Source organism: Drosophila bipectinata, chromosome 3L, assembly GCF_030179905.1.
Source record: "Drosophila bipectinata strain 14024-0381.07 chromosome 3L, DbipHiC1v2, whole genome shotgun sequence".
Classification (NCBI taxonomy): Eukaryota; Metazoa; Arthropoda; class Insecta; order Diptera; family Drosophilidae; genus Drosophila; species Drosophila bipectinata.
This window is the reverse complement of record NC_091738.1, coordinates 9,481,433-9,509,391: the sequence shown is the minus strand read 5'-3', so window position 1 is coordinate 9,509,391 and position 27,959 is coordinate 9,481,433. Positions and strand designations below refer to the sequence as shown.

General features: G+C 39.1%; 8 protein-coding genes across 9 annotated transcripts; 3 read left to right on the top strand and 5 right to left on the bottom strand.

The window, feature by feature from the left end:
- Positions 1–6: 6 nt before the first annotated feature.
- On the top strand, positions 7–449 carry LOC108120882 (mucin-like protein 1). The gene has a single exon (XM_017234725.3). The coding sequence runs from the start codon at positions 75–77 to the stop codon at positions 360–362; it is 288 nt and encodes a 95-aa protein (XP_017090214.2). The 5' UTR covers positions 7–74; the 3' UTR covers positions 363–449.
- An 887-nt stretch (positions 450–1,336) lies between these two features.
- Positions 1,337–1,622, top strand: LOC108120710 (probable serine/threonine-protein kinase DDB_G0278901). The gene has a single exon (XM_043214131.2). The coding sequence runs from the start codon at positions 1,347–1,349 to the stop codon at positions 1,620–1,622; it is 276 nt and encodes a 91-aa protein (XP_043070066.1). The 5' UTR covers positions 1,337–1,346.
- A 1,209-nt stretch (positions 1,623–2,831) lies between these two features.
- LOC122320960 (salivary glue protein Sgs-7-like) lies at positions 2,832–3,176 on the top strand. Its single transcript, XM_043209589.1, has 2 exons — positions 2,832–2,901; positions 2,959–3,176. Exons 1-2 carry the CDS (start codon positions 2,874–2,876, stop codon positions 3,150–3,152), a joined length of 222 nt encoding a protein of 73 aa, XP_043065524.1. The 5' UTR covers positions 2,832–2,873; the 3' UTR covers positions 3,153–3,176.
- Positions 3,177–3,353: 177 nt separating this feature from the next.
- Positions 3,354–3,656, bottom strand: LOC108120631 (probable serine/threonine-protein kinase DDB_G0278901). The gene has a single exon (XM_017234372.3). It carries the CDS (start codon positions 3,643–3,645, stop codon positions 3,370–3,372), a length of 276 nt encoding a protein of 91 aa, XP_017089861.2. The 5' UTR covers positions 3,646–3,656; the 3' UTR covers positions 3,354–3,369.
- Positions 3,657–4,624: 968 nt separating this feature from the next.
- Positions 4,625–4,950, bottom strand: LOC122322317 (mucin-like protein 1). The gene has a single exon (XM_043214090.2). It carries the CDS (start codon positions 4,915–4,917, stop codon positions 4,630–4,632), a length of 288 nt encoding a protein of 95 aa, XP_043070025.1. The 5' UTR covers positions 4,918–4,950; the 3' UTR covers positions 4,625–4,629.
- A 375-nt stretch (positions 4,951–5,325) lies between these two features.
- Positions 5,326–5,883, bottom strand: LOC108120633 (uncharacterized). The gene has a single exon (XM_017234375.3). It carries the CDS (start codon positions 5,632–5,634, stop codon positions 5,326–5,328), a length of 309 nt encoding a protein of 102 aa, XP_017089864.2. The 5' UTR covers positions 5,635–5,883.
- Positions 5,884–6,417: 534 nt separating this feature from the next.
- LOC108120883 (probable serine/threonine-protein kinase DDB_G0278901) lies at positions 6,418–6,939 on the bottom strand. Its single transcript, XM_043210437.2, has one exon. The coding sequence runs from the start codon at positions 6,706–6,708 to the stop codon at positions 6,433–6,435; it is 276 nt and encodes a 91-aa protein (XP_043066372.1). The 5' UTR covers positions 6,709–6,939; the 3' UTR covers positions 6,418–6,432.
- Positions 6,940–8,675: 1,736 nt separating this feature from the next.
- On the bottom strand, positions 8,676–18,346 carry chrb (charybde). Of its 2 annotated transcripts, none has more exons than XM_017234609.3 (4): positions 17,251–18,346; positions 11,515–12,169; positions 11,336–11,446; positions 8,676–11,260 (listed from the first exon to the last, which is right to left on the bottom strand). In XM_017234609.3, exons 1-4 carry the CDS (start codon positions 17,315–17,317, stop codon positions 11,182–11,184), a joined length of 912 nt encoding a protein of 303 aa, XP_017090098.2. In that variant the 5' UTR covers positions 17,318–18,346; the 3' UTR covers positions 8,676–11,181. The 2 variants fall into 2 exon arrangements, with proteins under 2 accessions (XP_017090098.2, XP_017090099.2); XM_017234610.3 differs by having other exon boundaries at positions 11,515–12,166.
- Positions 18,347–27,959: the final 9,613 nt, after the last annotated feature.

The window sequence follows — 27,959 nt, the reverse complement described above, 5'->3', positions numbered from 1 at the left end:
TTGGCCCAGATAATCAGATCATTCGATCACCTTTCCCATCAAGGAAGAAACCCGTAGCCCAGAGAGCATTCAAGATGAAATACCTTTTCGTAGTTGCCTTCATCGCCCTGGCCATCCAGTTGGCTTCGGCCACCTCACCTACCACCACTGATCCCACCACCACGACTACCACTGCGGCAACAACCACTACGACAGCTTCCTCCTCAACAACAACAACCACCGAATCGTCCTCGTCCTCTACTGGAACGAAGAAATGCTCCAAGAAGAACAACTGGTGTGGCACTTTCAGGCCCAAGAAGAAGTGCAAGCACCCCAAGAGGTGCCACAAGACCATCGTGAGGGTGACCCACAGGAAGGGCTAAGCTACTACGGATTTTTCTAGGCCTTATGAATGAACTTTCAATAAAAGAAATCCTATAAAAATATAAACACAAAATATTCAATGGAAACCCATTTTCTCTTAAATAATTACACACAAGGCGGATACGTAATATTGTTTTGGGAGGCAGCATTGCGTATACTTTTTTTAAACTAACAATTTTTGGTCAAATCAAATTCATACATTATAACAAATCTTAACAATACTTTTAAAGAAAATGTTTAATTCTTCCAGTTGGCCGCAAAATTGAATAAATTAATTTTCATTCTGAATAAATGAAAGCAGCAAAGCGCATAAAGACAACTTTCTATGATCTTAAAATAAATATCTTTCACTTTAAGAAGAATATTTGGGCGTTTCAGATTTGATTCGAAAATAAATTCATAATTTAATGCAAAGTTATTATGATAGGACTTGAAAAGTTCCGAAAAACGGATCAAAATTTGTATTCCCAGGTTTAGATTGAGAATGAATACAATCGTAGTTCTATGATCGGTAAGATATAATATTTTATGATCTTTTAGATATAAGCCAGATTACAAAAATAGTAAAAAAAGATAATTCCCTTTACCTTTATAGCTTTATAGCTTTCTTAACAATATACCATTTTATACACAACAAAGGGAAATATTTTTAAAAATTCACTCTGAGTCCGTTGATAAAATTTATTTGTTCGGCCTAAATAGCTGCATACCCTAAGGCGCTTAGATAAATTTAACATTCAAATATTTGATTACTTGTTATACATATTTGATTACTCCCCAAATAGCACGTTTGTATCCACTGAGGAAACATTTGAAACATTTGGTTTGCTGTCTACTTAACTGAGTTTCTAGGTAGGAAATAAATAATTCTAGCGGAAATGGAGAATTAGTATAAAACACCCACTTGGTGACCCAGTTAATCACAAACCATCTCTTCTCTTCCAAAGAGTTCCAAATCAGTTGCTCCAAAAAAAAAGCCCGATATGAAATACCTTTTCGTAGTCGCCTTTATCGCCCTGGCCATCCAGTTGGCTATGGCCGCCTCAAATTCCACTAATACCACCACCACGACTACCACTGAGGCAACCACGACGACAACAGATTCTTCCACAACGACAACCACCGAATCGTCCTCCACTGGTACGAAGAAATGCTCCAAGAAGAACAACTGGTGTGGCACATTCCGGCCCAAGAAGAAGTGCAAGCACCCCAAGAGGTGCCACAAGACTGTTGTGATTGTGACTCACAAAAAAAACTGATGAAGAATTAAGAATCCTTTAAATAAAACCCAAAATATAGAACTAATTGAGTTTTGAAATACTCGTTTGTATCTTTTTTCTCTAGATTATTATTTTGGACTGGGGAAGAAAGAAGTGCTTCCTAAGCAAAAAGAAGGCTTGAAGTGTCTTTGCTGCAAAGGTCATTCTTTATTTTTTCAATCAGAGTCAACAATCAAATGAGAGATGGTGCGTGTCTACATCATCCAGCTAGGAATTCCGCAGACGCACTGCTGTATCTTCTTTTCGAGGTTTCGCACCTGGTTAAGCAGATCCTGGCAGAGCTGGGGCCTCTTCGCACAGCCGTCGCAAGGATCTCCACCTGGACCGCACTGCACGCAGCCACACTTGGGGGACGCTGTAGTTGGGACTGCGGAGCCATCAGTGGATACGGCCAGGAGAACGGTAGCTGCAAGATAATGGAAGAGGAGTTGGTTATAAGACTCCACTTAGGGATAATTTTTAGAATTACCGAAGATGAGGACTGCGACGAATTTCATGGTGGCTGCTTAAGTGGCTTAACTCGATCTGTGGGATGAGGACACTAACTGATGTTTGTGACCCAGATCCGATACCTTATATAGGTCCGAAAATGTTCAGACGCCCAGTGGAAAATTTCGAGAAAGCTTAAGCAAATAAATATTAAAATAAATATTTCTGCGATCGATTTCAGGCAATGTAAATAGAGTTCGAACTTGACCTCACCTGCTGCTTGACACTCGCTCTAAAAATATCTTTTTAAAAATGCAGCTTTCCCAAAATACAATTCTTATTTCAGCAAACTTTATTTATAATATGGAGCTTCCTAGAAAACTAATTCTTGTGTTCCTACTCCCTTTAGGACTCAAGTTCCAAAGTCTTTTCAATCTTTTTTCAAAATCAAGTCAGTAGTCTTTATAAAATTATTGGCAATCTGGAAGAAATAATATGAACAAAATGAGAACAAAGCCGTAATTAAAATACAAAATATGTGCATTATACTCAATACAATTGAGTCAAGATGCATGTTCCAGTCTAAGTAAATAAACCTATTAATAGCGTAAAACGTTTCTTCAGTTCAAGGTTACTTAACATTTAAACAATTGGTTGGCCACTTAAACTTATTTTTGGAAAAGTCTTTATGACTTTCCACAGATGCACTGCTGCGTACTTTCTATAAAAACTGCAGCCAGATAAAAAAGACATCAGTAAGTGTCCTCTCGCCATCCTAACGAGATAAGCTGTGCCGTAATCATGAAGATCGTTCTTGTCCTGATCATTGGTACAATTTTGAAATTTTAAGTTTATGACAACTAACTCATTTGACTTAATTTTGCAGCAAGCATCCTCGTAGGATGTTCGGATGTCGCCTCAGGATGCGACTGCGCCTGCAAAGCCTGTGGACCCGGCGGAGAACCCTGCGCAAACTGTGAAAGTAGGGAGAAGCTCTGCCAGAATCTGGTTTGGCAGGTACGGGAGCTCAAAAAGAAGATACAGCAGTGCGTCTGCGGAGTTCCTGCCTGGATGATGTAAACCCGCCCCATCCCTCATTTGATTGTTGACTCTGATTGAAAAAATAAAGATTGACCTTTGCAGCAAAGACATTTCAACCCTTCTTTTTGCTTAGGAAGCACTTCTTTCTTCCCCAGTCTAAAATAATAATCTAGAGAAAAAAGATACAAACGAGTATTTTAAAACTCAATTAGTTTTATATTTTAGGTTTTATTTAAAGGATTCTTAATGCTTCAGATCAGTTTTTTTTGTGAGTCACAATCACTACAGTCTTGTGGCACCTCTTGGGGTGCTTGCACTTCTTCTTGGGCCGGAATGTGCCACACCAGTTGTTCTTCTTGGAGCATTTCTTCGTACCAGTGGAGGACGATTCGGTGGTTGTCGTTGTGGAAGAATCTGTTGTCGTCGTGGTTGCCTCAGTGGTAGTCGTGGTGGTGGTATTAGTGGAATTTGAGGCGGCCATAGCCAACTGGATGGCCAGGGCGATAAAGGCGACTACGAAAAGGTATTTCATATCGGGCTTTTTTTTTGGAGCAACTGATTTGGAACTCTTTGGAAGAGAAGAGATGGTTTGTGATTAACTGGGTCACCAAGTGGGTGTTTTATACTAATTCTCCATTTCCGCTAGAATTATTTATTTCCTACCTAGAAACTCAGTTAAGTAGACAGCAAACCAAATGTTTCAAATGTTTCCTCAGTGGATACAAACGTGCTATTTGGGGAGTAATCAAATATGTATAACAAGTAATCAAATATTTGAATGTTAAATTTATCTAAGCGCCTTAGGGTATGCAGCTATTTAGGGCGAACAAATAAATTTTATCAACGGACTCAGAGTGAATTTTTAAAAATATTTCCCTTTGTTGTGTATAAAATGGTATATTGTTAAGAAAGCTATAAAGCTATAAAGGTAAAGGGAATTATCTTTTTTTACTATTTTTGTAATCTGGCTTATATCTAAAAGATCATAAAATATTATATCTTACCGATCATAGAACTACGATTGTATTCATTCTCAATCTAAACCTGGGAATACAAATTTTGATCCGTTTTTCGGAACTTTTCAAGTCCTATCATAATAACTTTGCATTAAATTATGAATTTATTTTCGAATCAAATCTGAAACGCCCAAATATTCTTCTTAAAGTGAAAGATATTTGTTTTAAGATCATAGAATGTAGTCTTTATGCGCTTTGCTGCTATCATTTATTCAGAATGGAAATTAATTTTTTCAATTTTGCGGCCAACTGGAAGAATTAAACATTTTCTTTAAAAGTATTGTTAAGATTTGTTATAATGTATGTATTTGATTTGACCAAAAATTGTTAGTTTAAAAAAAGTATACGCAATGCTGCCTCCCAAAACAATATTACGTATCCGCCTTGTGTGTAATTATTTAAGAGAAAATGGGTTTCCATTTAATATATTTTGTTTATATTTTTATAGGATTTCCTTTATTGAAAGTTCATTCATAAGGCCTAGAAAACTCCGTAGTAGCTTAGCCCTTCCTGTGGGTCACCCTCACGATGGTCTTGTGGCACCTCTTGGGGTGCTTGCACTTCTTCTTGGGCCTGAAAGTGCCACACCAGTTGTTCTTCTTGGAGCATTTCTTCGTTCCAGTAGAGGACGAGGACGATTCGGTGGTTGTTGTTGTTGAGGAGGAAGCTGTCGTAGTGGTTGTTGCCGCAGTGGTAGTCGTGGTGGTGGGATCAGTGGTGGTAGGTGAGGTGGCCGAAGCCAACTGGATGGCCAGGGCGATGAAGGCAACTACGAAAAGGTATTTCATCTTGAATGCTCTCTGGGCTACGGGTTTCTTCCTTGATGGAAAAGGTGATCGAATGATCTGATTATCTGGGCAAAGAGTTGGGCATTTTATACAAAATTAAACATTTCCGCTTCGGAATCAATTTACCAAAAGATTGGGTGCCAAATATTTACGTTCAACATAAATATAACAAATGTGTTGTGCCTGATTGCTTTAAGAACTGCTTTACTCAAATGAGCAAATATTTAAATGTTACAAACAAGCGGCGGAATCGAGTAGGTCCAAGTCAGCTATAACTCAACCCCTAGTTTTGGGGTTGCAGAACCTTACAGATTGGTGATATCTTAAAGAATCTTGTGGAAAACTTAAAGAAACACCTGATATTTTAAGAGCATTGGGCATTTTATTTAATAATGGAAATCCGTGACCTCAGCCATGTCTTCTGCGGGTCACCCTAACAACCACCTTGCGGTGCTTGCGGTGCTTTCCACTTCTGGTCTTCCTCCTCCTCTTTGGAGTGAAGGTGCCGCACCAGTCGTTGCCCCTCCAGCAGAGCTTCTTGCGATGATGGGTCTTCTCAGTGGTTGTTGTGGCATCGGTGGTGGTCGTGGTGGTTGCATCCGTCGTCGTGGTGGTAGTGGTGGTGGTGTTAGACGTGCTGGACGTGCTGTTACTGGAGGTTGCTGTTGCCAGCTGGATTGCCAGGACCACCAAGGCAGCTACGAGAAGGTACTTCATCTTGGGAGAAAGTTCTGAACTGATTACTGGAGGTGGGACTAGCTCTTTTATATGAGTCCAAAACTCCAAGCCCCACAATACGTAAATGGAAATTGTAAGTTCTGTTTCTATGATGCTGGAGTGTAATCAAATATTTACTAAACGCGTATTATTCCCCTACCCTCCATAAACTATGCTGTGACGACAGCTTCCTACGAAATGGCTTGAACATTTCAGGCTGGTCTATAAATAAACTCAAAGGTAAATTTCCATTAATAAATAGACAGTTTAAAAAATGATCATAGTATCACTCTCTTACAGTTAACCATTGTTGTTAAAAAAAAACAAAATGTTCGACTTTTTTACTCTTTGAAATGGAAAATTATGCACAGATTGGTTAATACTTGTTATACCAGAAACGTTATACCTTTCCGATCTGAGAACTTAGAAAATCATGAATTTTATTAAAAATCTGGCAGCGAAAATTGAGATCCGATTTTCGTAATTTGTGAAACAGAAAAAATTTTTTTCTTTGATTTTCCGTTCTTTTAAGCCAAATCGAAGGCGATTTTTTCTTTAATTTTTTCAAAATGTTCCCTATAGCGTGTTTAAAAAGTCTAAATGTCATTTAAGAGTCATTATCTCAATATCCTATTATCTCCAAAATGTAATTCTATAATATTACGTATACGCCTCGTGTGAAATAAGTAGAGTGTGAAATAATTTTTCATTGAATATATATTTAGTTTCTTTTCGTATATCTATTTTCGTTCTTTAACTCAATCTCTTGACATAAAGCTTATAAAAATTCTTCTTAGCTTATCCCTTCCTGTGGGTCACCCTCACGATGGTCTTGTGGCACCTCTTGGGGTGCTTGCACTTCTTCTTGGGCCTGAAAGTGCCACACCAGTTGTTCTTCTTGGAGCATTTCTTCGTTCCAGTGGAGGACGATTCGGTGGTTGTCGTTGTGGAAGAATCTGTGGTCGTCGTGGTTGCCTCAGTGGTAGTCGTGGTGGTGGTATTAGTGGAATTTGAGGCGGCCATAGCCATTTGGATGGCCAGGGCGATGAAGGCAACTACGAAAAGGCATTTCATCCTAAATGTTTTGGGTTAGTCCTGTGGAGCAAATAGTGTGTGACCTTTCGATGGGGATCGACCAAGTGTTGTGGCTTTCTGGGTTAAAACACAGATATTTTATACCAAAGCTTTGAGTTCCGCATTTGATCTGTCATTTTAAGAAATTTCCTGCTGTTGTTATTTTCTGATCTTTTATTTCCTGTTGCTGGCTGTACTGTTTCTATATGTGCTTTAACAAATTAAAGAAAAACAAATAATTAAGAACCTTAAATTATTGTAAACAGCCTTGGGATCAGTCTATTTTCCGAAAAAGTTCCCATTTTATTAAATTCAAAACTGGTAAAGAATAAAAGCCATAATTTCACATTTAAAAAATTTTTGTTTTTATTTATTTTTTTGTATTGATTTTTTGTTTGTTTTTTTAATCAACTTTTACACAGAGAAAAAAATTAAATTGCAATTTTTGCATTTGTTTGTTTAATTTGATTAATTAAAATTTGTTAAATTGCTAGAATTTGTTAAGCGCTACTAAAATTTAAATTTGTTTTCATTTATAATTTGTTTTCATCATTACATACACTCATAATCATATAGGTAATATATGGTATACATATACATAATATATATTATTTCATCGCTCGTTTATTTGTATCAGCTCTCTGGCTTGAGATGCGACATAATTTTTAAAGACCTATTGCCACATACATATATATAATTTGTTGGAATTTTTTTTGTAAAGAGATTACTTTTGTCACATAATTATATGGTGTACAACATAGATTTGCATCAACGGCCGTCTCGGCATTCTCGAGAATAGTTTCTCAACTTTTGGTACATACTAGTATAAGAAGCTTGGATGTGTGATTGGAAAATAAATCGGGGACGCAATTTATTTATGGATCGAGAGTAGCCGCCAATGAAACCAGATAGATCTTTAACCGAAACTCAAACTACCAGTGATAACTTAAAACTTGCTCATATTGCATATGGTGGGATAATCGTTTGAATAAAACGTTCCTATCGAATATCGAAGATGCCAGTGGAATGCAGTTTGAATTAAAATTTTATATTTTGTTTTTTGGTTTTTTTTGTGTTTAATGTTTTATGCATTTTTTGCCTACTACTGTTTGAAGGTTTTTGATCTCTAATGTTAGACTGATCGAGATAGAGATAGAGTATAGATAGTTGAGGCGTTCGTTTAATTGATTTGTAATTTGATTCTTGAATGCATTAATTGGTTCCCTTAAACAACACACACACATACATTGAAAATATACATTAGTACTGCAGTAGTAGTAGTAGTAATCATATTATTTGCCTTAGTCGGTAACTCTGTAGTCTGTAATAGAATGTGTAAAAATTCTACAATATAGATATAGCCATACATCTATTTTACATTCATATATCGAATTTTTTTGCATACCCTCGCATAAATACATATTTATATTCGCTTTTCTTATGCGTTTTGTTTTTCTTTGTTTTGGTTTATCATTATTGTTTACAAAATACTTTGAGGAGCACTGGACGTGTCTAAGATTCATTCCTTCCTTTGTTCTTCTACACCGTTTTACACTTATCCATGGAGAACGAAACGCAAAAATATCTCCCAAAATCGGGAGACTGAGACACTACTTCAAAATACAATATTTAATTCGAAAAAAAACGAAGCTCATAATGGAAAAACAACATCGAAAGCATTGCGAATTCTACAATCTTACAAAGCCTGGCAGAAGAATTCAAAAGACAAACAAAGTCGGCAAATAATATTGCAAGTTCTACAAATCAAAACTTTCTACATCTACTTTGGGCATAAAAGTTAAGTATTTGAAACAAAACATAATAATAACATAATGATTGCCATAGATTGTGTAATGTTTTTATTTTTAAGATTAGTTTTTTATTAAATAGATCACATTCATGGTTCTATTTCTTCGCTTGCTTTAATTATGTTCACATTTAATTCGTTAATACAGTATATATAGAAATTTATTTTCTTTCATCATTTATTGCTGCTACGGTGGCCCTATTTACATATACTCTATATATCTTTATATATGGGCATATGCTGATGTGTGTGTGTGTGTTTTTGTTGTGATTTTAATGATCGAATGAAGTTGAAATCGTCGATATTTTGAGTCTCAGATGGCTGAAACGTTTGTTATGTTTTAGAGTGCTCTTGGCATTTTAAACCTGGGTTATAACCTAAATAAGTATAAAGCAAGTTTTTAAATACCTAGTTTGTATTTTGTATTTTTCGTGAAAGATTTTTACCTTTATCATATAATGAGTTTTGCTTCTTATAATTCTTTTTGCATAATTCGAGATCTTTGTGGGATTGATTATTGTGGAAAAAAAATGATTTAGTTAAGATTAAATTAAATTATTGCAAATGTTTTTTGTATTTCTTGGTTTTTATAAATAAATTCATGTTTTTGCTTTTGCGTGTTTTGCGTTATGCTCGAGTATAAACCTACTATTAACCTGTCGAATACTTGGGATCTGTTTATGTTTTATTTATGATTCTTTTCTTAAGATTTTGTGGCGTGTGTGTGAGAGCTTTACGATGCCTGTCAGATACAACATACTTGATGGATTTTCATTTCTTCTTTTTTTACTTTTACGTTTTTTGTTTTGTTAATCTACGCTAAAAATTATTTTAAAATTTATTAACACAGATGACTTTATATTTTCCGAAAGTTTTCGCCTCTGCCACTTGGCAATAGTTACCCATTTTTTTGTTCATCAATTTTTTTGCTTCTTTTTTCTTTATAAATAATTTCACTGCTCATATAATTTGTTAATCAAAACAATTTGTTTGCCAACTAACTAGCCAAAATGTATCCATCCGTACACGTTTTTGTATAAGTTACATATCTTAACTGCCTCCAATAGATACTTATCGATTCGTTCCTATCAATTTGTTGTCTGTTATATCGTGTTATTGTTTTCATAATTTGTTTTTGTTTTTTTGTTAACTAAACTACAGATAAACACACAGCTACGCACATTTAATGAATTTTTGTCTGCTGAATTTTTGTCGATTTCTCTGGTTGTTGATTCTGGTTTTTGCTTTTGCCTTTGCTTTAATAATTAAAATCTTAGATTAGAAACATCAAATATTAGAAATATTTTTCATATATATCTATATTATATTGTATAATCAGCCAGTTGGCTACACTTTCTTAGCAAAGTTTGGAACTCTGCACAAAAAAACGAAAAATAATTATAATCAATTAAAATAATAATACAGAGCTTAATCATAAATTGGTGGAAATATTTTTTGAGAATTACTTGAATCTATCAATTAGCAATTATCATGATCTTATACGTTTTTGTTGTTTGTATTGTTTTTGTAATAACTGGGCTCCCGCTCACACCTGATGGTTTTGACGGAGGTCGGTTTTTGAATAATTTTTTTTTCAAAAAATTTCGGTAATTGATTTCTATGTGTTTTTTTTTTGTGAGTGTATTCGTGAGAGTGTGTGAGTGTTTATGCATTTATCAATATTTATAATTATTATATAATATCACATCAACTTTGTTTTTATATTTGTTATTATTAACTTTCCTCTTACTGCTTTTGCTTTTGCCTTTGCTGCCGTTGATCGTCCCGATTCTTATTGTTTTTCTCTCATATATATATAAATTTCTTGATTTTCTTTGTATTTTTTTCATTTAAGAATATATATATATATATATAGATGTATGTATGTATGCATGCATTTAGAAGTAATAGCCTAATTGGATCGTGACAAAAAAAATCTTGCATCATACATTATGCATTTCAGAGATACACAATATATAGTACAATCTACCTTCATGATGATGATGATGATGGCGTATACATACATCCATACATACATATGCGGTTAATACTCTCTCGTCTGGAGGTTTATTTGCCATTTAATATTCAATTTAAAACGGATCACCGACAACCATTCACTGAGTGAAGTCCTCCTCCTCTCGATAACGTTTTACAATATTTTGAATATTCCTTAATGGTTCTTTGTGTTTTAATGTGTTTGTTTTTTGTGTATTCTCCTCACTCTCCTCGCTTCTCGTTCAAGACTTGTTCTTCTTTTTTTCGATTTTTTAGTTTTTGTTTCGTTTTTCAAAAAGTACCTTTTTTTTAAGCCAAAAAGTCAGTCCAATAAGAGTTTTGAGTTGCCTGCAACTGCAGTTGATTTGTTTTTAGTTTTTTTTTTGGTTTTCTTTTTTTATCTTTTAGAGCGTTAGGTTCCAAAATAATTGTTTTCGCTGTTTTAAGAGCTTTAGAGTTGATTTGTTGGTTGCAGGAGTAAGTTGATAGTTGTGGTCCAAAAGTTTGCCTCTATGGTTTTAATAATATTTCCAAGATGTTCCAAGATGGATTCACGACCGAAGGATTTCCCAGCTGCTCTACATTTTTTCTTTTCTTTCTGTTGCTGTTGTTGTTGTTGTTGTTCGGAGGGATTGAGTTTAAAGCAGCCCTTATGCCGATCCTCCCTAGACTTACTCGGATGAGTAGAGCTTGTTCTTGGTCAGCGTAAAGTCGGGACTGATGTTGATGGTGTTGCTGCGGGTGAGGTTTCTGGACGGGTGAGGAAATCAATAGTTTCTCATTAGCATCATTAACCGAAATTACTACAAAATAATCATCACTTACTTGATGAACTGCGGCAGGAGGGAGGTCCAACCGCTCTTGTCCTGCCTCAAGGTCAGATACAGCTCGAATATCGACACAGTGTCCGGGTCCACCTTGAACGATGCAATGCGCCTGCCATGATACGAGAAACCGTTAATGAAAATTCCCAAATTGATAAATAAATAAACCAATTTCCTCACCTGACATTGTTCGGCTCGCTCTCGAACTCAATGAAGAGGGTGCAGGCGCGCTCGCCGCAGGGCTCCCGCTCCGACATCCGAATGATTTCGGCAGCAATCCGCTGCGTGAGGTCATTGGGCAGGGTCACCTCCGTGCAGGCGAGGTGGCGCCTCTTGGCGTCCCGCAGATGGGCCTGCAGTTGCTGCGACAGCTCCCGCACCGCACTGGCACTCACATCGTCCAGGTTGTCGGAGGCTCCGAACCGTGCCCCGGCCGTTGACTGCAGTGGCGAGGCGGGCAGGGGGTGGTACTGCTGCTGCTGCTGCTGGTTGGTGCTGGCCAGTACGTTGGTCATGTAGGCGTGGTGGTAGGCAGCGGCACTGCCACCGCTAATCGGAGCCTCGAAGCTAGCGGCCGCCACAGCCGACGTGGCCTGCTTGGGCGATGGTATCCCGGACCCGCCGCCGCCTCCCACGACCGTGGGTGTGGGTAGGGGACGCGTGTTGAGGGCCTGATGCTGTCGCATGTGCAGCACAGAGGCCGGATGTCCGTCAACGACATCCACGTCCAGGACCTCGCCGGTAGCCGTTGTCCCGGCCACGGTCAGTTCTTCCTCCTCCTCCTCCTCCAGGAGGTCCGACGCTGCAGTTGGCCAGTCTACTGTTGAAATCTCTACTGAAGAAAATAATTAAAATTATTAAGATAATTAATTAAATTTTATTAAATTTTAAGGAAAATAACTAAGAATTATACCTCACTGCTAGAACTTCAAATACTTGCAACAGATTTGTATTAATTACATCCGTTTTAATCACCAATTAAGCCAAAGACTGGGCCGGTGAAAGTTCAAGTTAGAGGAGCTTAACTGTAGTTGGCTGTCTCATCGACCGGCAAAGAGTGCCATGTGGGAATGGAAATGGAAACGAAAAAAATCAGCTGATGTCCAACAAATGGCATCCACTTGCCATCCACTTTCGCGTTTAACTGGGGGGGATACCGGGAAGAGTGCAGTGCGCAGACTCCACTTCCAGCTTTGGCTTAAAGGGGGGCGCGTTGGGGCGAGGGAAATCACCTGGCAACAACAGCTGGAAAATCAGCCGTTTCCCGTTTCCAGCTGACGCTCTCTCACTCTCTCTTTTGTCCCCAACGTTTCAGGCCCCCAGCCCCCTTTCTCTTGCTCTCTCCCCAGTAAGCAGCCGTCTCCCCCTCCTCTCTTGTGTCTTTGGCTTTATTTCTTTTGCTGTTACTTTATTACCCGACCGACCAAGCGAGCAGACGATAAAAACCAGAGCTCAACTCTTAAATTAAAGGCTGGGGGCTACAGTGGAACATGGAATATTAAATACAAACTTAAAGCTAACCAAGTGTCTGAACTAATTGGGTTTATGGCTTATAGATTCTTTAAGTATTTCAATCAATTTATCATATAGAAGTCCTTTTTAATATTTTTAATATCTCTTAAAGAAACTTTTAAAGACGTGTGCAAGTGCAGCGACTACAAATTAACTACTTGGCTTGTCTCGACAGCGTCTTGTAATTAGCGCGGAAACTCTTTAAAGAGCCTCCCACTTTTCTTCTCCCCCCACAGCCCCCTCCGCTCGCTCTCTTTCTTCTGTTTCTCCACCACAGCTCTACTATATAATCATTGCAACGTTGCTGAATGGACAATTTGCTCTCGTTAGCTTTGCATGAGTCTCTTTTTCCTTCTTCTCCCCACTCTGCGGCTGCATCTCACTCGCTCTTGCCGGGGCCACCTTGTCCGCCCGTCCCCACCTTCCTGGACTGTCTCTGTCTAGCTCCTTGGCACGCAGAGCAAAGCACACCCGCGTAATTAAGAAATTAACGGCACATGTTTGCGGCTCTGCATGTGTCCACATGTGTTAGATTCTCCCTCAACCCACAGACCTCCACCCCACCTCCAGGGGCGTCTACTTCTATATGTATATTTAGTTATGGGGGGATTTAGGAACTCCAGGGACTCCTATCAAGGAATGTAAAGAAAAAAAACATTGTAAAGGGAAGTTTTAACCAGAAAACCCCCCAGTTGTGTACGCCACTGCCTTGGGCGCTAGGCCGTCTCTGTCCCACCTTCCTTCCCCAGTATCGCTGCGTGTGTTATTGGATTTTGTCAAGTGCCGTTGTCTCCACAAAAGGGTTTGTGCAAAGTCAAAAAAGCGAAAGCCAAAAAGAACCAAAAAAAAAAAACCAAATAAAACAGGGAAAAAATAACATACACACATATGTACATACAACGACCACACACTTAATTATAAAGCACACAAGCCAGTGTGTGTACTTGTGCTCGAATGTGGGTACTTGGTCCACAGCTGCGAACAAATTAATAGATGTAAAGCTTTATCCATAAATTAATGAAATCTCGTTATCTTAAGGGGTCGTTAAAACCCCCATTCCATAAAAAAAAGGAAACTCTTCTTTAATGGCTAGAAGTAGTTATCGGAAGGGACCAACACTGCGTATGAGTGATGTGTATTTCGGCACCATTTTGCGAAAAAAGGGAGAAAGTGAAAATATACATACATATGTACATATGTATTTAGTACATATGTGTATGTTTATGCACCCACACCTTATACATTTTACATTATCATATTTTATTCTTTTCAATTTCAAACGAAAGGATTCAAAGTTATGCCTCAATGGCCGGCTCTCTGCTTATAAGTGTGTGTGAAAGGATGTATTTCGTAGGTGGTGTCTTTGTATTTGTATGCATATTTGGTTTTGGTGGCGAGATGGGCAGATTGATGAACATGCCCTCTCACTTACACACCACCGCAGCCATCGTGGAGCATTTGCGGCTGTGTGTATTTTGTGCATTCGGAATCAGCAAGAACGACAACACAACAGTGAACACAAGAATGTTTAACAATACCTGGTAGCAGGTAGGGTGGCAGGGGGCAGTGGCAGCCACACAGAAGCAGCATCATCAACCCATCCAAAGTTAACGGTACACCGCAAACATGGCTCTGGCTGTGTTCTGTTTTGTTGAATAAGAGCGACAGGGACAGGGACAGGGAGATGGAGGCTAGCATGGGGTTGGGGGATCGGAAGCGGTAGAGCAGGATAGGTGAGTTCAGGGCTTATTACTTGGCTCTCATAATGCGTGGCGTGGCTTGGCCTTGGGATTCAATTTTCGAGAATACAGTAGATATCAGTTAAGTGAGAAGAAAATAAAAAAAATTATATTAAATTCTACTAGTATTTAGAGCAGAACTAGGATTTTAAGAAATAAAAATAAAGAATTAATATATTCTTTTATAGCCTATTTTTACTGTACGTTAGGGTTTTCTCTCTATTTTTAGTTTCTAGTTTAATTAAACACGCAAAGTGTAGGCATAGATTGGCATCTACACTGCCAGTATGTCTGTGTTTCAGTTCTTCAATACAATCTTACTAATCGAGTTAAATTGGCTGTAAGATAGTCCATGAACTGTACTTTATACTACATATTGTATACTACATAGATATGTACAATATACATGTATTTTTGTATTTATTTTCTGCATGATTGTTGATATGTACATATGTTAGTTTTTTGAATCAATAAGCAGTTGATAAATTATTCATTACGACCAATTTTGGAAGTCATTCGCATTTGGCCCCCTAATGGAAATCTTTGGCAACCACTGCGAATCTAAATTCCACAAATACAGACACACTGGCGCGTGTTTCTCTGAAGGGGTTGATAAATATTAAATCAACTTCTTGATAACCCTTTTTCCCAAAAAACCCCCCCAACGGGAGGAATATTACATATATCGGGGAGTATCGGGGACATGGGCATAACTAATGTTTATTCAAAGAAATTAAGTAATTAATTAAACAGCATTATTGCCACCGGACCACAGGACACCGGACACAATCCTTTTACAGGGATTTTCATACATATGTATATAGTTTTGTGTATAATTTGGGTTTCAAATAATTATTTTGCATAAAGGAAAATTATGAAAAAGGATTCGGATGCCTACCCCTATTAATCTGACTATAACTGTGCATATTGACCATATTTGTGTGTGTGTGTGTGTGTGTTGTGAGTGAGGCTGGCTGGTTCGTATGTCCTTCGAAAATAAAATTGCATGCGCTCAGTCAGTCATGAAATTAAATTGACTGCAAATACATACGCTGGCCGAGAGGCGTGGGCGGCGGGTGGCCGAGAGGCCGGGTCGGCAGAGCTTTTGAGCGCGTTGCAAGCCAACAAGGTGTGCGATAGAGGCGATGCGGCCTACTCGGCTATTTTCAGGCCAATTCTAGCTATTTCAGATCATAAAAATCATTGATTTGAAAAATGTTAAGAATGGATATAAGAATAAATTTGAAAATAAAATAAAAAGGAAAGAAAAGCTAACTTATAACACTAAAAAGATAGTATTATAAGTACTATAAATCATATAAATAATGCCTCTAATTCTTCTAATTTAAGCAACATTTTTAAAAACTCTTACTAATACCCCTTTTAATAAGTAAATAGACTATTTAATTTCACTTTTAATGGAATTTCGGTTTAGTTTCATATTTCCCTGCCAGATTTTGCAACACTGCCAGTTAACGGTGAGGTGACATGTTGTTGCATGCATGTGGAGCTGCCACAGCCGCTTGTTGTGTTCGCCTCCGGGTGATTTTACAATTTTTTTTTTTATGTTTTGTTGGTTTACGTGCCGGGCTATATGACTCTCTATATGTATATATGTAGGTACCTCCCCTCTGGGCTACCCAGACGAACCCTGTCCCCCTGTCTAATTTGCCCAACTCAACTCTTTCTTGGTGCGCCGTGGTGCAAAGTTTAAAGTGACAGGATTAACAGGATGTTGCATAATCCGGCAGTCAGACACATGAACAGGATATGCTCGCCTGGCTTCGGACAGGAACTGAGTGCAAAATGCATAATGCAAATTTTACAATTTTCAACCCCCTTAACGAAAAAGGGCACTTTCTCGGGATGAAAGAAAGCATAAAGTTTGTACTATTCAGGCAAGAGGAGGATATGACTTGGAAATTTTACAAACTTTATTAGAAAACATAAAACTATCTTTCATCTATATGTGTATATTTTTTTTATTGGATATCCACACATCATTTTTTGAAAATAAATATAAAATCTTCATGTTTATTGTTCCCCAGACATTGAAAATCAAAAAAGCACTTGAAGTATGAAAGTATGGATTTATCAAAATTTTCCATTGCCATGAAAAATATTTGAATAAATGAATTTTATAATCTCTGGAAAATTTGCTGAAGACATCAAATGAAATGTTCATCCTGTACGCTATAAAATTAATTGAATCAGAAAAAAAAAAATAATGGCCCATAAACATGAAAAATAAAAATGTTCGTGGCTCATTAAAAATACCCGAAATGTGCCTTAATTGAGAATTCTTTAAAGAAGCGACCCGCGAGTGGATTTTGTAAGTTCAAAAGGTGAACGACGACCTTAAAGTTGGTTGGAATATAAAGCCGGGGCATTAAATTTAATCAAGCATAATCGAAATTAACGATTTCGATTTTAGTTTATTCGGTTACGAGGCGAGGAATTACAAAAATTTTAATTCGTATGAGGTGGTCAGTTTACGGAGGTAATAAATTGTATTTTCTAATAAAATTTTCTAAGGTAACTAATCTTTTTTCAACAAACTTTGCACTTTGGATGTAAGTTTCTCTACAAATGCCTGCCTTTTTTTTAAATTCCACACACTCACTCTCTTAAATATTAAATAAAAAACACACTTTTTAGTACTCACCTTTAATTTTTTTAACACCGAATTTTCCCTGAATATGATTTTGTACTGAGAGCACTTCCATCTTCATAGAGTCGCCGTTCTGATTCGAATTCTTCTGTGTGTTGGGGTCTTCTTCAAAATTAAAGTTTGTGGCTGCCGCTGCTGCTCAGAAGTCCTGATTCTCAGATTTTAACCGATTTTTCCGTCGCGTGTTGGATAGTTGTGTGTGTTTGGAGGGGGGAAACACGTACAAATATATAATAAATATATATATGCTTGTGTTGTGGTTATTTGTACGTATTAGAAATGCACTTTAATCACAAGAATTTGATTTTATTTCGCGTGTTGGTTGGTGTGTTGTTGTGTGAGGAGAGTTCAGCGACGATATTCAGCGACGACAGCGTTTAACAAGCAATTGGAAAAGTATCAACAACTAAATTTGTTATTCTAGTTAAACATTTTTTGTTTCAATTTAATACATTCTAAAAAATCAACGGAAATCGCCGCCCCGTCCAGCTCTCTCTCTTTTTCTCTCTCCGGATCTAGATTTCCCTTTTTCCTTTTCCTCTGTCTCTGGATTTTTCTTATTTTCTTATTAATGTTAAGCACAGCACATGGTTTTTTTGATTTTTATTGTTGGACAGAGTTATAGTTTTTCTTTTTTCCTTGCGTTTCCTTTCTACATATGGCGAGTTTCAAGTGCTAAGATGGCTGCGTAGAGTTCTGTTTCCGTCTCGGTCGCTGTCCGTTTCCGTTTTGGTCCGATGTGCTCCTCTGCCAGCGTCGACGTCGACTGAATTAGCGGTGCGGGTGTGCTTGCCGCTGTAGCTCGATTTCTGCTTCTGCCTCTGTCTCTGCCTGTAATTCTCTCTTTCGACTCAACGCTCGCTCAGCTGGGGCTCATGTGCGTGTGTGTGAGTGTTTGTGTGTGTTTGTATGGGTGAGAACAGCGCTGTGAGAGAGCTTGGGAATTCGCTGCTGCTGCTGCTACTGCGGCTGGCTGGCTACTGCGACGACGACGACGACGACTTCAATCACGGGAACTAAGAATTGAGAGCTGAGCTGAGCTGAGCGGAGCAGTTTTCCGAGCAGTTTTTCCAAAAAGCTACTATCCGGCCGGCTGTGTTTGCAGCTCCTTTTATACCAATTTTCCGGGCCGGCTGCGCTGCCGGCGTCGCAGCTTTTCCCTTGGCCGTGAACCGCAGTCACACCACTGCGCCGGCGTTGCCTCTTCTCTCTCACTCTCGCTCGCTCTTTGCTGCCCAGCTGCTGCCGGCAAACATATGGACTTGGCATGTTTAAACCAGCTGTTTTGGTTTCACTCGCTCCCACTCCGATTCTCTTGAGTGTTTTGCTTAAAGAGCGGAAGAGAACGCGGCTTCTCAAACTCTCTTTAGCTTTTTTTTGTAGAAATTCTGAGCTGGCTCTACTCCACTCAGCTTCAACTCAAACTTCACATCTGGAAAAGAAACTCTTAAGAATTTCGGAATAGTTGATTTCACAAGTTTTTGTAAAAAAAAATATATTAAAATAAATGTGGGCTTAGGCTAGAAATAGTTTTTTTTTTTTTTATTTTTAAGAAATTTTTATGAAACTATTTTTCTATTTAAAGTTTTCCGAAAGTCATTCTTACTTAAACTTTTCAACAGTTTCGGTTTAATTTTCCCAACAGACGCTTTCCCCCACTTTTGGGCCGGATAACACGACCCATTGTACCGCCTCTCGATCCGATGGCCTGATGGGAGAGAGAGCAAGGAAAATCAAGGAAAAGCAAGAAAATGGATGAAAATGCTTTGCAGACACAGAGCCTGTCACTGTTTTAACAATTCATCTTAATAGAAATAAAAAATGGCGCCGCTGGCGTTGGACAGTCCGGCTTACTACCCCTACCTCCCAGTTACTGTCACCCACCCCGTCTCCAACCGCCCACTTGCCACCTCACTCCCCCCCCAACCTCCTTCCGCTATTTGTCACTGGCTCGTTGTGGGTGCTCTGCTCTGGTCTAGGTCTGGTCTCCATTGGATCAGCTCTAGGGAAAGCATCCGCATCTCCCCCCCGTCTGGCTGTTTTTGTGTGGCGATGGGGATTTACACATGTCAGTTAATGCTGAAAAAATGTTTACACAACACAATTGCCCGGCTGAGGGCGGCGGCCCAACATCCAAAACCCAGCATGGGGCTACCGATGTGCAGAGGAAGAAATAAAAAAAAAAACATACAAACAAAACACCAGAATTCTAAAAACGAAACAAAAATGATTCGAAAACACTTTTATATGCATATACCCCCTATATTATAGAGGAATCTGGCCAAACAGACAATGGCGATTGGAAAAAATAGATCTATAATGCGATTATAGCCATAAACCCTTTTCACATTAAATCCCAAAATCCAAATAATAATAATAATATGAAATAAATATAAATCAAGGCATTTAATATCTAAAAAATAAAAATATCTCTTTTTTTTGCCACTGCATGCCAAAAAGTTTTAAGGGCCAGCTTCCCCCATTTATTTATTTTTTTTTTTTTTAGCCACGTTGCAGCTCTGTCGAACAGGATAAAAGTCAGTGGCATACAATTAATCAAATGCATGATTTATGTGAGTGAGTTCCACACGAGTTTAACCTAAATACGTCCCGTCGGGAATCATCCGAATAAGATGTTCGGGGGTGGCCCTGCCAGCAACTCACAATTTTTGAAACTCCCCGGAGTGGGAACTGAAAAAAACCCCACTCCCCTGGAAACAGCTTAATAGACTCTACCACATTGTCCATCAAAAAAGCCCTCACATGTTTTTCAGTTTTTTTTTGCCAACAAATTTTTGTAAAAATTGGAAGTTTACAATACTTGTCAGTCACGATTATCAGGAGTAGATTATCAAGGATAAGAATTATGAGTATTGAAACTTTTCAGAAATGTTCACCTTCATAAAAACTTACCCTTGGTTTCCCCCCTGAAAAGGTTTCCAGTTTCAGTTTTTACTTAAACCATACAATAAATAAAAACTTACATTTCAAGCCATAATAATATAGAGTCCCCCGGTATCCACTTAACTTCAATGTTTGTGATTCGAAGCTACTTCACAGGTCGCGCAGTGTGGCAGGGAAAACCTTCACGTTTCCACATTTAACTGGCCTTCAGACACACAAATGCACTTCGCAGAACAAATGCGGATTGCGGATGGCGGATTCCGGATGGGTTGGAATGGGAGTGGGTTTTTTTTTTGTGTCCTGGGTGACCGTAAGAAAACACTGCTAAAAGCCAGAAGGGAAAGGCTTCTGGGGCACTTAGGCTGGCTGGCAATCCTTTCTTCACAGGATCAAAATTCCCCCCAATTCTGGATTCCGAATTCCGAACGGTGCCGTTGCAGCTTCGCTTCGGGACTCCAAATAGGATACAAATGAACGCCTTTTTTCTGAGGAAAACCCAGAAACGCCATCGTCGAATGGACCACTTAGTGCGCCTTTTGTGGCATCGAGAAGGAGGTAGAGTAGTATGATTTTAATGCGTTGCACGTTTTCCCAATAAAATAGCAAAACACCAACATGGCCAACAATCCTTTAAGTTCTCCGATACATCGATGGGTAGCTAGGAACAGGAATATTGGAGCCTAGGCGGTTGGAGTAGAGTGGCTTTTTAGTTCTCGCGCCCATCACACCACTAAGAGAAAAATAGAGATGATATTAAAAGATGTTATAATACTGAAATAGCTGGAATTATGATAAAAAAATTACTTGTTTCATAAATTAAAAAATTTAATAAAATATTATTCTGGTTTTGATTATAAAATCAATCTTTAGAGATAACCAATTAATCATTTTGAACAGTGAGTGGCTTGGTGAAAGGTCCGGGGGAACTGCCATGAACATCGATTTTCATGTGATTTGTGTAGACGTGTTTGGGTTTTATTGATTTTCACTTGATTCCCTCCATATGCTTGAATATACTTAAGCCGCTACGTGCACATCTCCATCTCTCCATGCCGGGTTCTCCACCTCCAATCCGTCCATCGTCCGCCCTCTATACTTTCCGCATCAACATTGGCATTCGGATTCACATTCGCCAACCCATGCCGTGCCGGAGCCACCAACCCATACACATAGTCGTCGTCCCTCCCAGGCCGGTCGTTGTCGACAGCAGCCGAGCAGCTCTAATGTCAGGATCATGCGAGGTTATCAACATAATTTCGAAAACCACCCATCCGCACCAGCCGCCTCCTCCGTTTCCATTTCACATCTCGCATCTCTCCAATCTTCACTGCTGTGGTGCACTCCCACCCACATGCTTCTAGTTTATGATGTAGTAGATTTCTGTTTCTTTTCCTGCCTCATCATCCCGCTGATGCTGATGATGATGGTGTTCGTGGTGGCAGTAGATGGGCCTGGAGGGTGGTGCTAGTGGTGGGGTGGTCTATGGGGAAGATGGGCGCGTGTGCGGTTTGATAAGACGCCGACGATTCGGGTCCATTTAGTTTGGCTTTTCTCTGTTAACCGAAAGGTTCGTCTTCTTCGACAGTTTCGACCTTTCAGTTTCCAGCTTAAGTTTTTCCTCCAAAAGAGATTTTTCTTTCCAGGAAGTTTATAAAAGAACTAATAGAACAAGGACTGTAATAAATAAGAATTTAAAAGGCCGTTGTTTAATATTAAAAAATTATAGTAGGATTAGTAGGGATCATCATGACTCTTTAAGGCTTCAATTTAATGTCTTACCGATTTATTTGGCTCTTCAGAAATCGGAAGTAAGGAATCCTCTGGACGCTTGTTATGCCACAAAGAATGAAATTGAAGTATTTTGTACGGCAGCCGATGGAGAACAAGGCAAGCAATTGCCATCAAGTGATGGTCCTTCGTCCTTCCGTCTTTCCATTTATTTGTGTGCCAAAGGCGGAGGCAATCAAAGAGCCTGGTGGCATTCCTGGATTCCTGGACTCTGGATTCGGTTGCCTGGCTCGTTACTCATTTCGTTTCGTTTCGGCTGACATCTGACATGATTATGTACATTTGTCCCCTGGTGGCGGTGTCGCCTCCATCCATCCATCCAACCAACCTCCCACTTCCTTCTTCTGGTTCCAGCTTACCACCGCAAAAAGCTGACGCAATTTGCATGCTCCCCCCCAAGTCGAGCAGTTGAATCAGCACTATGAAAGAAAGATTTAACTTTAAATACAATTTATCATAAAGAATATTTTGTAGCTAAAGGACATAATATTAAGGGGGGTTTCTTTAAGAATTTTTGATAATTTTGTAGTCTAATTGCTAACAGAAAATTCTAGAGAAAAGAAAGGATATCTAAAATTAGAATTATGTTAAATTGTAAACTTCTATAATGCCAACAAAATATTTCCCTATCTTTAATCATAAATATCTTTTCAAACATCATATTCCTATATTTTAAATATTAAAATTAAACCTTAAAAAAATTATTTAAAGTGCATTTAGGTGGTGGACTGAAGAAACTCTAATCTATCAGCGGCCTGGGCGCTTTTGCGCTTACCTCGGAATATATTTTGCACTTTTCCTTCTTTTGGGGCGACGAGTGCTCCTTAGCCCGGCTTTCTCATTCACACTTCCTCTTCGTGTTTTGGCCGCTCTCCACATTCGCTGCCTTCACGAGGACATGGCTGGCATGGCACAAGTGTCCTTACAGCATTTTTTACTTTGTAACGCAAATTCTGAAGTAAGCATGAATAATGCATGCATTGTGTGTAATTCTTCAAGTACTTTGCCATGCCGTCGACAAGCTCACATCAGCGGCCTCTACTCCTCCTTTAGCCCACAGCCCATAGCCCCATTCCCATTTTGCAAGTCGGGAGTATAACCCCACAAATCCGGCACCTTCCATGCTTTCCTAAAAAGCCCCAGCCCACAACCTATTTATATTTGGCTGTTTCGCAGCTTGCGGGTATCCTGACACCGCCCCCACCGTGTTTGTGGGTGACGAAATTTATTGCAAGCTTTTCTGAATTACAAATTTATTTTAATATTTCGGCACACGAGCTGAGACATTTAAATAAACTATGCCCAGGACGAAATGGCATCCAACTTCCGGCGTGGCATTAAAACTTTTTCATTTACAAAAAGTTTAGCTAAATATTCTGGCACGAGTTTATTTTATTTATTTATTAAAAGCCCTTGCCTTCTTCAATTTTTTATAATCTAAATTGTTTTTTCATTGATTTTTACTTTGAATGAATTATTATTGCAGACCCCACACGTTATTCTTCAAAGTAATATAATTTTGAAATACTTTGAATAATTGAATGCATATTTATTTGATATGCAAAGTGCCTTGTTTCGAAGTAACACAGTCCCTCCATGCGAATCGATATTCTCTTGGAAATGCAAACAGAGCGAAAAGTTAATTATAATGCGGTGGAATAACCGCTACACGCCCATTTAATGGAGCTGTTTACTTGAATAATGCAGAAATCAAATAGCCCCCAACCGATTCAGTCCGTCCATCATCCTATCCATACCACTATCCATTCCCCATGACGGAGACACCGCCGCACTCTGGCCGGGAATTAAGTGGGTGTCCCCACTCTGCCTGGTTCCCACAGTGGTCACAGCACCCCCGCTTATTACCTGCGCCAAGCTAATAATATTACAAATGCTGACTTTCCAGGGACAATACCAGCTTGCAATGCAGTTTGTCATTAAAGGGAATACAAACATAAGCGGACTAATGTCGCATAATTGAGCAGTGTTTGGTTTGTCCAAGTAGCTATTTTGATTCCCTATCGGAGGGTACTGTCATTTTGTCACATTTCAGCTAATAAGGTTTCATTGAAAAAATCTATAGGATTTTTGGAAAAGGTTTTAAAGACGATTGAAAGAGACTTTATCAGAAAAATGTTCAAGGCTTACCATTGAAGGATATATTTTGGTGCAAATTGGCAAATATATCGACACGGTTATGGAAGAATCAAATGCGTATTCTGGACGTGTATTTAGCTTTCGGAGTGGGCTACTATGCCTCAACATGCATTTTTTAGCTTTTTGAAAGGGGTCCTCCAGAAAATTTGACAAAAAATCTAAAAAATATTTTGATTCCAGATTTTGATACAGATTTGCGGAGAATAGTTCTACAAATCGTTTAAGGTATTCCGCTCAAGAATCGGATGATTATTTGCAAAGTTATGGTCTCCGCTGGGAGCCTTAATGACCATCCATGCATTTTTCAACATTTTGAAGGCGACCCCCCAGAAAATTTGACTAAAAATCTAAAAAATATTTTGATTCCAGATTTTGATACAGATTGTCGGAGAATAGTTCTACAAATCGTTTAAGGTATTCCGCTCAAGAATCGGATGATTATTTGCAAAGTTATGGTCTTCGCTGGGGGCCATAGTGACCATCCATGCATTTTTCAACATTTTGAAGGCGACCCCCCAGAAAATTTGACAAAAAATTTAAAAAATATTTTGATTCCAGATTTTGATACAGATTTGCGGAGAATAGTTCTACAAATCGTTTAAGGTATTCCGCTCAAGAATCGGATGATTATTTGCAAAGTTATGGTCTTCGCTGGGAGCCTTAATGACCATCCATGCATTTTTCAACATTTTGAAGAGGACCACACAGAAAATTTGACTAAAAATCTAAAAAATATTTTGTTTCCAGATGTTGATGCAGATTTGTGCAGAATACATCTAAAAATCGTTTAAGGTATTCCGCTCAAGAATCGGATGATTATTTGCAAAGTTATGGTCTTCGCTGGGAACCTTAATGACCATCCATGCATTTTTCAACATTTTGAAGAGGACCACACAGAAAATTTGAAAAAAAATCTAAAAAATATTTTGTTTCCAGATTTTGATGCAGATTTGTGGAGAATAGTTCTACAAATCGTATAAGGTATTCCGCTAACATCGGATAAGTATTGACAAAGATATAGTCTTCAAAGTGGCCCATATTTTACTTCCATGCATTTCTGAATTTTTTGAAGAGGACCTCCCAAAAAATTGTATATTTAGTTAAGAACATATTTTTTTTAAAGATTTTAATGCAGAATGGTGGACAATTGATCCATAAATTGTTTTTTATATTCAGCTTAAGAATCGATAATATATTATCAAAGATATAGGCATGCAAGGAATTAAAAAAGAGTAAGAAAGCTTCGGCTCCTTTCCAAGAAAGCCTTTATTTGTTTTCATAATTAGTTTGTCTTTCAAGAACGCCATTATTTGCATAAGTTGTGCATTTTATAATATTTAATTCCAAGCAAATATTCGCTGACCTATAAATATAGAAGATAACTTAAGCAGTTTGTCTAAGAGGGGATTATAAAAATCTAGAATTTTATTCAGGAGAGCAACAAAATACGCATAAAAGGTTTTATTCGAAAAGTTTTACTTTCCGTGCTGGCCTCGCCTTGAAATTTCTATGTTTAATGCTATTAGTGACCCTTGACCCAGCTGGGGATGGCTTAAGAAATTCAAAATTCCCCACCCGCCCGTGATGGAAATTCACTTAGTCATTTTCACAGCCATTAGCTGGGCCAGAAATTGCTGAGATGTGGAAAAGAATTTCGTTCATGTTGTTGCTTTGTTTGTTGCCAGTTAGCTCCTGGTCTTGGTCCTGCCCCTGATCCTGGTCCTGTTTCTGGTCACGTCAAGAAGTGGACAAGCCCCCGAACACATTCTGCTGACCAAATGAGCAACTCCTGGCGGCCCCCCCCAACCCTCATGTTGGGCGGCAAAGAATTCAAACTTTTAAAAGTTTTCAGCTTTTCACTTTTTTCTTTTCAATTTGGACGCAGGAGCTCTGGGGGAAACGAACCGAACTCCAAGAAGCTGTGGAGCATCGTTAATGGTTTTTTGCAAAACTTATGAAACAAACTATATACAGGATGGGTCCAGCAGTGTGGTCCTCCAGTCGGGCTTGGATTGGCTTCTGCTCCAGTTGCTACTGCCAGTGCAGGGCACGTCAAAGACATTTTCACAAAGGCGAAAAAATAACGAGGGTTGATTGAAAGGTCCTCAGTACATTATACATTAGACTCTAATCCATATAATGGGCTTATAAATTGATATAATTTTAAGAAATATAATAATCTAATTTTTAAAACTTTCCAATATTCTTGAGAAAAACTTTAAATCTTCCATTTAAGAAAAGTAAGTAATTTGAAAATGTAATTTATTTAATACTTACTGATATTTACTTGCTTATAAATGGGCTCATGAATCCTTTCCTTTCGCCCAGCCCTAATGGAAGCCCTCGTCCCTTTCGATGGCAGTGTAATGTCACGTACTTTCACTTTTCCACCGCCACCGTTACCGCCCCCCTCGAACCTCCTTCCTCCTTTTGGAAAATGGCCAGAGCTCAGCGTCAATGCGTCGTCCTTCGAAAACGAACCTATTCAAAGCCTTCATGCGTTTGAATTCTATTAGCTCAAGAAAGGATTTTCTGTGCTTTGGTTCGCTTTGATGGGTGGAAGGAGGGAGCGGAGGAAGTGGAAAGGACCAAGGGGCCGACCACTGAAGCCAAATGGCAGGGGGTGTGGGGGTTGGGGGGTGTGGCAATGGGTCCGTCCGGCTGCTGTCACAAGCACTTTTTCAGCGTTACGTTTGCCGTTTGCCCCGAGGGTGTATTTTCATCATTTTCATTTCTGGGCTTCGCCATGGTCGTGCCTCTGCTCCTGTTCCATTTCTGGCTCACCCCGGCCCCCGGCTCGGAGCATCCTGTCTCGATTCTGGTCGCCATGCCATGCACATCCAATTGACATTTCAGCTTAAGTCATTGTGCGAGGCAGCAACAAAGGGAGCGCCAACAAAACGGAAGGCTAGCAAAATCCGGACAAGTAGCGAGCTGAAGCTGTCCGTCGTTCAAACACCAGGATAACCAGCGACCAGTGATGCCAGCGGCCTTCAGGATAAAGGATCTACAAAGCCCAACATAAATAGTAAATACAAAATAATAAATATTGGCTCAAGGGCAAAGAGTTAGTTTGGTAAGCCCATTTTTACATTTACGTTTTAAAAGCTAAAAATGAAAACGTCATCACTAGCAGGACCAGGACACTGGTCCGCAATCCCTTCCAGCTGCAGAGTCATACACTTATTCTGCTCACTGTGCGAAAAACAAAGCCCGAAGAAGGAAGTAAAGTGCAAAAGCTGCAACGGAAACAAAGGCGCACACAATTACCGAGCACTGTGTCCTCTTGCAACCAACCCACATCACCCATCAGCCCATCCATCCACCAGCCCATCCACCCACATTACATTTTGAGAAGGAAAGGCAAGGACAAGGGAGCGCTTGGTCGAACTTTCGTGTTTACACAAAAACATTTAGACTGATCCCAGTGCATAGTGTGGGGTGTTAGAATGTGGGTTAATGGACGCGGCAGCCCCTGCCCCCAACCCCAGGAAAAGGGTTGAGACAGTCGGCAAAAGCTGGATTTTGTAAGATTGATGGAGCGCGGAATGGGCTAGGATGGGGGGCAGGCAGTCCCCAGGGAAGGCCAGATGGAGCTCCTGAACAGAGCTTACCTTGTAGTTTCACTGAATTAACATCCGATTCGGAAGGTGGATGTGGTTCACCGTTCCCTGGCATCAAGAAATAAGTGCTGGATTTAGGATTATATACGGAAGGTGTATAAGGATTTGGGGATAAGAAATTACAAGGTTTAGTAGAGGCTTTTCTTAGAGTATTCCTTGAGCATGTCATCTTTAAAGTTTAGTTTCTTAAACACTTTTCCCCAGTCATATCACTGTCGCCACTAACAACGC

Bases quoted from the DNA above. Each gene is read 5' to 3' on its own strand.
- LOC108120882 (XM_017234725.3), top strand. From the start codon at position 75: ATGAAATACCTTTTCGTAGTTGCCTTCATCGCCCTGGCCATCCAGTTG.
- LOC108120710 (XM_043214131.2), top strand. From the start codon at position 1,347: ATGAAATACCTTTTCGTAGTCGCCTTTATCGCCCTGGCCATCCAGTTG.
- LOC122320960 (XM_043209589.1), top strand. From the start codon at position 2,874: ATGAAGATCGTTCTTGTCCTGATCATTG. The intron at 2,902-2,958 runs GTACAATTTTGA...TTAATTTTGCAG, and splicing joins CGTTCTTGTCCTGATCATTG to CAAGCATCCTCGTAGGATGT.
- LOC108120631 (XM_017234372.3), bottom strand. From the start codon at position 3,645: ATGAAATACCTTTTCGTAGTCGCCTTTATCGCCCTGGCCATCCAGTTG.
- LOC122322317 (XM_043214090.2), bottom strand. From the start codon at position 4,917: ATGAAATACCTTTTCGTAGTTGCCTTCATCGCCCTGGCCATCCAGTTG.
- LOC108120633 (XM_017234375.3), bottom strand. From the start codon at position 5,634: ATGAAGTACCTTCTCGTAGCTGCCTTGGTGGTCCTGGCAATCCAGCTG.
- LOC108120883 (XM_043210437.2), bottom strand. From the start codon at position 6,708: ATGAAATGCCTTTTCGTAGTTGCCTTCATCGCCCTGGCCATCCAAATG.
- chrb (XM_017234609.3), bottom strand. From the start codon at position 17,317: ATGAAGATGGAAGTGCTCTCAGTACAAAATCATATTCAGGGAAAATTC. The intron at 11,447-11,514 runs GTGAGGAAATTG...GTATCATGGCAG, and splicing joins AGCGAGCCGAACAATGTCAG to GCGCATTGCATCGTTCAAGG. The intron at 11,261-11,335 runs GTAAGTGATGAT...TCACCCGTCCAG, and splicing joins CTCCTGCCGCAGTTCATCAA to AAACCTCACCCGCAGCAACA.